Source organism: Sinocyclocheilus rhinocerous, unplaced genomic scaffold (genome assembly GCF_001515625.1).
Source record: "Sinocyclocheilus rhinocerous isolate Xijiao unplaced genomic scaffold, SAMN03320098_v1.1 scaffold185, whole genome shotgun sequence".
NCBI lineage: Eukaryota > Metazoa > Chordata > Actinopteri > Cypriniformes > Cyprinidae > Sinocyclocheilus > Sinocyclocheilus rhinocerous.
In genome coordinates this window covers 579,960-589,377 of record NW_015662163.1, presented here as the reverse complement: position 1 = coordinate 589,377, position 9,418 = coordinate 579,960, and the positions used below count along the sequence as shown (strand labels likewise).

The 9,418-nt window shown below is 33.6% G+C and overlaps 1 protein-coding gene across 1 annotated transcript in view; it reads right to left on the bottom strand.

Annotated features, from left to right (window-relative positions):
- The window catches only part of LOC107727567 (androgen-induced gene 1 protein-like), a 63,191-nt gene that overhangs the window by 3,112 nt on the left and 50,661 nt on the right, over window positions 1–9,418 (bottom strand). The window contains exons 8-9 of the mRNA XM_016537465.1: window positions 3,390–3,505; window positions 1,295–1,458 (exon numbers count right to left, since the gene is read on the bottom strand). Coding sequence (XP_016392951.1) covers window positions 1,295–1,458; window positions 3,390–3,505 — 280 coding nt within the window. The remainder of the gene's footprint in view (window positions 1–1,294; window positions 1,459–3,389; window positions 3,506–9,418) is intronic.

Here is a 9,418-nt window from a genome sequence, read left to right as displayed (position 1 = left end):
AATTTGTAGCTAGACATGATAAACATACAATTTGTAGCTAGACATGATAAACATACAACTCACACATGTAGCCAGTCAATGGTGGATAATACGCAAAATCAGAAAAACAGTCATTCCAAACCTGTATGACGTTCTTTTTTCTGTAGAACACAAAAGGATGGTGTTTACACTGCTCCTTTCCATGCAAAAGTGAGCAAGGAAAAACACAGTAACACACTATAGAATAATCTATTTGGATTGTAAGGTTTTTATCCAAGTCTTCTAAAAGCATACAATAAATTTATGATGTAAAAACATTTGCATATTCAAATTTGGTATGCTGTGAGTCGCTGATATTAGAGATTGCTTGTAAATTATTGTTAATGGTTGATACTGGATTTGTAATTGTTAATGCTCATTCCCTTATTTTTACCTTTATTTACCATCATCTAACAATCACTAAAAGTTAAAATAAAATTAAAAAATTAAATCTTAAAAAAAAATAATTAATTAAATTATGTCCAGGTAAGTTTAATTTAGAAGATCCAAAAAGATCATAAAGGGATTGCTTAATTCGTAAGTTTGATTTTCGATTTTTATAAATTTTGGTTACCTTTTAATGGAGGGACAGAAACCTCTCATTAAAAATCTCTTAATTTGTGTTTTGAAGATTAACCAAACACTTATGGGTTTGGAATGACATTAAGGTGACTAAATCAAAATGATGACAATTTTCATTTTTGGGTGGCCTATCCCTTTAATAAGGCCTTTAGCAATCTTAAAATAAATAACTTTTTTCCTACTCTACATCATAAGTTGTGAAACCTAAATTCACTTGTAACATTTTAAATGATTGATTTTATTTGTAATCTTTTATTAATTAGCTTATTTAATTAGACAAAACTATATAGAATTTTAATATCAGCCATTTATTAATATTGGTAATATCAGCCAGATATTAATATTGTTTGTTCCTCACAGTAAAGCCTTCATAGGGCTTGGAATATAGTGCAGTTATCTGGACTACTTTTATGGTGTTTTTATTCTGCTCTCAGAAGTAAGTCTGACAGATTAATGACAGTATTTTCATTTTTGGGTGTACTGTCCCTTTAAGAAAATCTTGGTAACCAGTTTTGGGTCCCATCGACTTCCATAGTATTTTCTCTGCATAAGTCTGTTTAGTTACCTACATTCTTCAAAATACCTTCTATTGTGTTCCACAGAAGAAAGAAATTCATAAAGGCTTAGAACGTCATGAGGGGGCGTAAATGATGACAGAATTTTCATTTTTGGCTGAACTATCCCTTTAACTTACTCTTTGAGGAATCCCAGATGTAGTTGTTCAGGATTTCTCCCAAGACGTAGTAGACACTGATCAGAGCCATGAGGCAGACGAAGAAGAGAATTCTGGCCATGGGCCCGATGTGCTCCAGCAAGGGATAAACCCACACCCCCGTCATGCTGTGCACCCAGCACATCCTATGAGAGCGAGACAGAGAAAACCTGTTACCTCTGCACCCGTGATCTGTCTAATATGTTTGTCCTTCTGTCTGCTAAATCCAGCGCTTGAAAGGCTTCAGAAGCAGTCACCGCACTGTCAATGTGTCTACCATTCATGTCTGTGAATGCTAGACACTGCTCTTTTTGTTACGATGCGGCGCTGCTTAAATTCTTTTTTGCTGGAGCAATTTTAATGCAGTCACATGGTTATAATCTACGGTCTGACAGCCCGTTTATGTAATGGATTGTGCCTGTTTAATCTACTCCCGCACTCATAACCTTAGCTTTAATATTTGATGAATATTAAAGAAGGCCCATCTACCTACTTTTCAAATGGCTTGTTTTCTCAGCCTCGTGAGTGTCCTGTGAAATGGTGTGTATAAAAGCTGTCTCTGGAAGGTAATCCTCATGTAAAGCTGCCTATGGATTTAACAACTGCAGGCAAGTCTTATTCCCTGACTAAATAAAATGCAATGCCTAATCAGCTTAATTTAGGGAACGGAAATAAGACAGAGAGGTGTGTGCTGATAATCTTATACTTGAAGTGATTTTGACAGAGGCCTCCTCCATGCTGTCAAACTAGTTAAGTTTGACTCCCAAGGACTTTCTTCATATTGCCAATGAATCTGTTATATGCAAGACTAAATAAATCCTTGGCTGATTATTTTCCAAAGGTTTCTGGGGCACTGAAATTGGGGATGTGTCTACAAAAGGCATGAATTGTGTACAAAACAGGGCTCGAAACTCTTAAAATATATATTTTCCCCCCATCAAGCTGTGCTTGTCAACTTCAGGAGGTCAAACTAAATTTTATACGAGCTGTTTTATTTTCTATTTATTTTATATGAGGTTTGCAGTTTTCCAGTGTTGTTGCCAGTTTGAGACTAATTGGATCTAAATAGTTTGAAAACCCTTTTTTGTATATATATATTTTTTATTTTCTAAAAAATAATTAAGAATTATGAAATCCTATTTATTATATTTTAATTTGTATAATTATTATTATTGTTGTTGTTTTTAAACTACACCTGTTTAACAGAATTTTTGCGAATGTGTTATTTTCTAGACAAAAATTATTATTATTATTATTATTGAGAAATTATTCATATTTACTTTTATTTATTCTTAATTATGTATTATTATATTTATTACGGCATCAACTAATATTACATTTATTAATAAATAAACTATTAATAAATAACTAAATAAAAAAGAAATAAATGTATTGTTGTTGTTTTTTAACTACACCAGAACATGATGTAACAGTATCTAAATAGTTTAAAAATCCTGGTTTGTTTGATTTTATTAGATTTTTTCGTTAGCTTGCAAATAAATAAATATATTATTATTACCAACAATTAATAATGAATTCTTCTTCTTATTAATTAATTATTATAACACCATATATTTAATAATAACTAAAATAATAATAATAGTAATGATTGTTCTTGTTGCTGCTGGTTTAAACTACACCAGAATGTCTAACAGGGTCACAGGTTTAGCCTAAAGCTAGTTGACCAAATGTTGGCTTGTAGTTATTGATAAACTTGTATCTTTTATAAAGGGACAAGTCAAAGTCTCTGTTTTAAGTGGGGATACAGACGCCTTTTGCTGGGTTCATTTCACGTTAGGTGATAGTTTACATGGGATTTGTGCCTCTAATGCTTTTACACTGTAATGGGAGCCCAAAGTTTACCCTATTCGTGGAAAGTGCCAGAATTCAAGCAAATTAATTACTATGCAGAAAGACATAAGGGAATGATTTGGAGGTCAGGAAGATCAGGTGACCAGATGGAATCTTTCTTTTGACTGACACTGTGCTAGAACAATGCAAAGACAGTTTCTTTCTTTCCTTTGTAAATGAGCCCAGTGTGATATTAAAAATGACTGTGCTGAAAAGAGACATTTACCATACAACATATCCCACAGCAAACATGCACACCGCGAAGAGTCCACAGGTCCTGCTGGGATATCGATGGTGTGTTGTTCTCATCTCAATTATGATAAAAGGAAGAACTGTTGTGTGCTGAAAAGGACAGAAATAGATCACAGTTAGCTTTACAAATGACTCTAAAGCATAAAAAGATTGCCGCATTGTTGCCAAATTTCAATTGGCATGCTAGACGAGGCTTCTCCTGCTATGTGAGTGACGAGAATGGGTGAGCTCTCATTATTATAACCATTAATACCATTATGCAAGCCAATACAAACACTTCAGGTCATGGATAGTAAGATAAAGTTCGTTTATTGTTTTTTTTTTAATGTAGAGCTGAACATCTGTTTCATTTTTATAAGGCCGCTACCATGTGCATTGTGCATGAGAAAATATTTAGGCTGAGGTTTGTTAAATGTTGCAATGAACGATGACATAATGCACATTAAGTCAGTATTAAAGGCGAATAATTTTAAAACAGACATTCATTGTGTACTTAAAGTCATTGTTTGCTCACCTTCATGCCGTTTCAAGCCTGTATGACTTTCTTCTTCTGTAGAACTCGAAAGAAGATATTTTGAAGAATGTGGGCAATCAAACAGTTTTGCTTCACATGGACTTCCATTTTTGACCACATAATGGAAGTCTATGGAAGCCCGTTTTTGCTTCAGAATAAAAAAATAATAATAAAAAAATTTTTTTCTTGCAATTCGTTTATTTCTCACAATTCTGGCTTTTTTGGCAATTCTGAGAAACAAACTCAGAATTGAGAGATATGAATTCAAACTTTTTTTCTTGCAATTATGAGTTAATTATGAGTGAATTATGAGTTCGAGATACTTCTTGAAATTCTGATTTGTTTTTTTTTGTCACAGAACAAAAAATAAAAGGTAGTTGCCACTTTTAATCTCGCAATTCTGAGTTTATATCTTGAATTTCTGAGAATTCTAAGAAAAACTATTCAGAACTGCAGGTGAAAAGTGTGAACTGTGAGACTCAGAATTGCAAGAAAAAAAGTTGTACTCTTTTTTTTTTTTTTTTTTTTTTCTATACTGTGGTGGAAACACACTGTTTGGTACCATATAATGGAAGTCAATGGGAACCATTCTTCAAAATAGCTTCTTTTGTGTCCCACAGAAGAAACAAAGTCATATAGCTTTAGAACTACATAAGGGTGAGTAACCGGTGACAATATTTAAATTTTTTTTGCGTACAATCCCATGGGCTCCTTCCATTGTATGTTCACTTCTTCTGTTTGTCACCAGGTGGCACCCTTCTTACATAGAGACAGTCAAAACTCTCTCGTCCCCTGCAGATCTTGCCTCATTTGACCCCACGTCTGTGGTGGAAACGGCATCCAAAGGAAGACTTGTGAGCCTTACCGAAATGACATGACATGTTGATATTCTGATATGCCTTTAACATGCCAGCACAGCTCTTACTGAACCCCCTTTTGCAACACATAATCATATTTCTACACTAAATAAAAAACAGACCACATTTACTGGGCTTTCCCTAGATATGAGCGTGCCAGCCCACTTAAAGCTCAGATGCTAGGTGTTTTAAGTCCGTCTCATCAGATCGGCAGGTCTGAACTTGTCTTTGACAAGTGTGAGGATGAGATGTACAGTCAGTGAGAGAGCAGCTACAGTATTTGTGTGTCATTCTGTGACTGAACCCATGATGTGCTAGATACCAGTTATGAGTCACGTTACTGCTAACCAAACAGATACTGTAATGCTCAAGAACAGCGGCCAATGTCAATCAAAAGTCATATAGGAAGGTTAATCAGCTCTGATTCACTGTGACCCAGTTTTCAGTAGTTGGTGTTTTTACCAGTGTTGTTAAGGTTTTAAACGCCTCACTGTAAAAATCAAGGCTGTGTGATGCATTGAGATGTTTTTGAGTCTTAATTAATTGTTCCCAGTAACACAACTTAGTGTATCCGAGTCGAATTTGCTTGTTTACTAAATGGAAAATGTCCCATATATAGCCAATACATCCATGTCGGTGTTAGTGGTACTGTATTTTCTAAACGATTCTTCTATCACTTCCTCCTTGTAAATCTAAGAATTGTTTGGCGCCTGTCACTGTTATTGAGGTTTGTGTGTAAAGCATTGTGGGCTATGTGCATTCAACTGAAACTTTTGCACGTAATGCCTTTGCTTTGCAATATGTTCTCTTCAGAGGTTCCTCAACTGTAAGTTGCTTCGGATAAAAGCATCTGCCAAATGGATAAATGTAAATGTAAATACTGCAGAACTGTTTGTCATTTGTAAGAATGAAATGGAAACATGCTTTATAAAGTAATGAGTTCTAAAACAACAAATAGACACATAATAATAACGGGACATGCTAAGGACAATAATTAAGACTTAGAATATGTATATGTATGTAAAGACATATATATATAATATATATATATATATATATATATATATATGATTGATTAAATTCACCAAAATTTACTTTTAAATTGTTACAAAACATTTCTATTTCAAGTAAATGTTGCTTTGCCTGAAAAGATTGTATCATGGTTTCTAAAATAAATAAATAAATTAAAATAAAATAAAATAAAATAAAAATAAACTCTTTCCAACATTTATAATAAAAAGAAATGTTTCTTGAGCACTAAGTCAGCATATTAGAATGATTTCTGAAGGATCATGAAGACTAATGGATGCAGTCTTCATGATCTTTCAGAAATCATTCTAATAAAACAGTTATTATTAATTATTAATACCACACACACACACACACACACACACACACATAGAGAGAGAGACAGAGAAATCCATATAGAAATATAGAAAATAGAAATCCATAGCTGCAGTGTGCCTAAGTACTCATCCAGACAGACATCTTTTCCTGTTTTCTCAGCACCACGAGTGAAGAGTTTTTTTCAAGACTTGTTAAAAATGTCGAGATAAAAATGGTTTTAAAAACGTGTCGCGAGACCCCTGCATTCTGTTCCCCATCTAGCTATTTGTGAACGCAAGAACACGTCCTGTGTGAATGAGCATGCTCCTGACTCATTCTGTGCTGTCTGCTCTCAGTACGTGTGGTTTGGCACACTGTCTATGCTGACTGCAGGCTGCAAAAACATTAGGGTGGTAAATGAAGCATTTATTGGTGCTAATTTCTTTATTATGTTTTTGTTGGTTATTAATATAAATCAATTATTATTATGATTACTTTATTAGGATTAATCATCTAAATTAATGTTAATTTAATTTTACATTCAAAGTTGAAATATGTAGTATAAAATGTGATTTCTTTGGGGGGTTTTTTAAACAGTGAACTGATGTTGGATACTCTGTCTAATCCTTTGTGTGTTCTCTGTTCTTCTTGTGTGTGCATGTGCACATCTTTCTTCACCATAATGATTTTTCCCTAATCGTTCAGTGCCCTCAAATATTTACAAAACATGTTTGCGACAAGATTGGGAGATTCAGAAAACCTTTTCATCTCTTCCCAGAAGCAAGTCAGGGAGTCAAAGTTGGCACTTGGATAATAGACGGTTATTCTGTTCATTACGGTGATTACAGTCTAATTGCTATAATGCCAAACCTCTGCAGAAAAAACAAAGAACGTTTGCTTCTAGAGGTGTGGAGATGTGTCTCAGCACGCATGTAGCTCTGAAGTATTCTCCAAGGAGCTCGCTCACCCACACACATTCCATCTAACAAATCACAGTGAGGGGTAATCATTAATGCCCCGCTATCGAAACCCCTCATGATCTGCTGAAATGACTCTCAACCTCTCCAGACTGATCTTGAGAGACTTGTGGCTGTACTAGAGCACTTGTGCAGAAACTAGCGTGGGTTTTGAAGCTGCATACCAATAAGGGAATTTTAACAAGCAAAAAATACATATTTATATTAAAAAAGAAGGCCAAAATATTTAGTAGGACACAAATTGAGGCCTAATTTGGCCATTTTTTTGGCAAGTTCTTTATAAAATTCACCCTAGTGGCTGGTGCTTTTCAAAATATGTTCACCAGCTCACCTAGTTTGAATTTATTTGATACAAATATAGTAAAAACAGCAATATAGTGAAATATTAAAATGTAAAAGAACATAATATATTTCATATATTTATATATCTGTGATATATATTTTCAGCAGCCATTACTCCAGTCTTCAATGTCACATGATACTTCAGAAATAATTCTGAGATAATGATTTGGTGGAACATTTCTTCATTTCTTATTAACAGTTGTGTAGCTTCATATTTTTGTGGAAACCTTGACACATTTTGTCTTTGAGGAACAGAAAGCTCAAATGAATGAACTATCACTTTTGATTGGTTTCATTCATCCTTGCTGAATAAAATAATAAAAGTATTATATATACACACACACACACACACACATATATGCATCTACACAACATATATAACAAATCTGTAAATATTAAAAATCTATTTTTACTGATGAAATTATTAGTATATGTATTAGTTATTTTTACTATTATATATCTACTGTTACAAACATCTAAATAATATTGTGAAAGTACAGTTCTGTGCTGGATCAATTATTTTCATTAAATAACATCACTAATTAGTGGTAATTTTAAACGTTTTTAGGAACAACAATGTACTCACAAAAATACATTTCTGTATATACTCAATTATAAAAGTAGATTATGTGCATTGAATGAACAGGTGATATTTTACTCTTTTATTCTGTCCTATATTAAAATGTAAATGTCATTGACCCTACACGACCTCTGATACAAACCACACAACTATTGCTTCACTTTATTAGTTCTGTCTGTTTGACTATCTCCATCATAAAATGTCTCTCACACTCTCTTTCACAGACATAGCACAGGCTTGCATCTGGGAATAGAGTTGGACTTGACCCCAGGACCCTCTCTTCACATACATAGTGTCTGTTTCATTGGTAATGATAATAATCATAACCTCACGTGCAATTACGAGTTGTGGTTATGGATGCACAACTGCCAGATCTCAGAATAGACCAAATTTGGGAAAAGTGAGACTAAGAGAGATTGTATCTGTGGGTGCAAAAAGCCAAAGCACCAAGAACAGTCCTCTGCTTGGTGATCACACTTAATTCATTGTGATCAGTGATAAGCTATACATTAATGCTCACTGACACTTATAGTTATTTCATGATATGGAGAGCTCTAGAGGAATAGGCTCATTGGCAGAACCTTTGCCCAAATATTCCAGCTCCTGGAGTCGGTTAAGCAGTGCTGTTTCTTGTTTTTGTCTTCTGACAGTGGTGAGACAGAGTATGTAAGGATTTCACAGCTGCGTCCCAGTTGAGATTCAACCCAACACTCTGTGGTCAAAGTGTCGAGGCTTCAGCTACTGCCACATTAGAGTTTGGCTGCAGTCTGCCACTCTATACTCGAACCAAGGACATAGATTGTCATTAAGGGAATAAAAATATATCATGGTGCAGCAATCTGATAATAGAAATCAATGCATCCATTACGGAAATTTAATAATCAATTATAATGACTATAATAAAACCCCATGTGTTACTGATGCCATCTCAGATTACTTAGTTCCTGAGTTTGGATTTATGCATCATTCATAATTGCCTGCATCCATTTGTTGTAGCTTTCTTTTTCAATTGTAATTTATTTAAATATTTATTAATGTGTATTCTAGAATATTTGCATAGTATACTTAGAAATTTACTTAAAAGTGGCATTAATGTATAGTTGTTAATTCTATGGTGTTATTTTGCTTTATGTTGATTTTTATTGAATCAACATACATATATTTCTTCAAAAATTACAAGATTTTTTTTAATGTTTTTGATGTTTTTAAAAGAAGTTTATTAAGCTCACCACATCCGCATTTTTTTGATAAAAATACAGTAAAAACAGTAATATTGCCAAATATTGTTACAATTATTTTCATTTTTTTTTCTATTGTAATATATTCTAAAATGTAATCTATGAATTTCCAGCAGCCATTACTCAAGTCTTCAATGTCACATGATCCTTCAGAAATCATTCTAATATT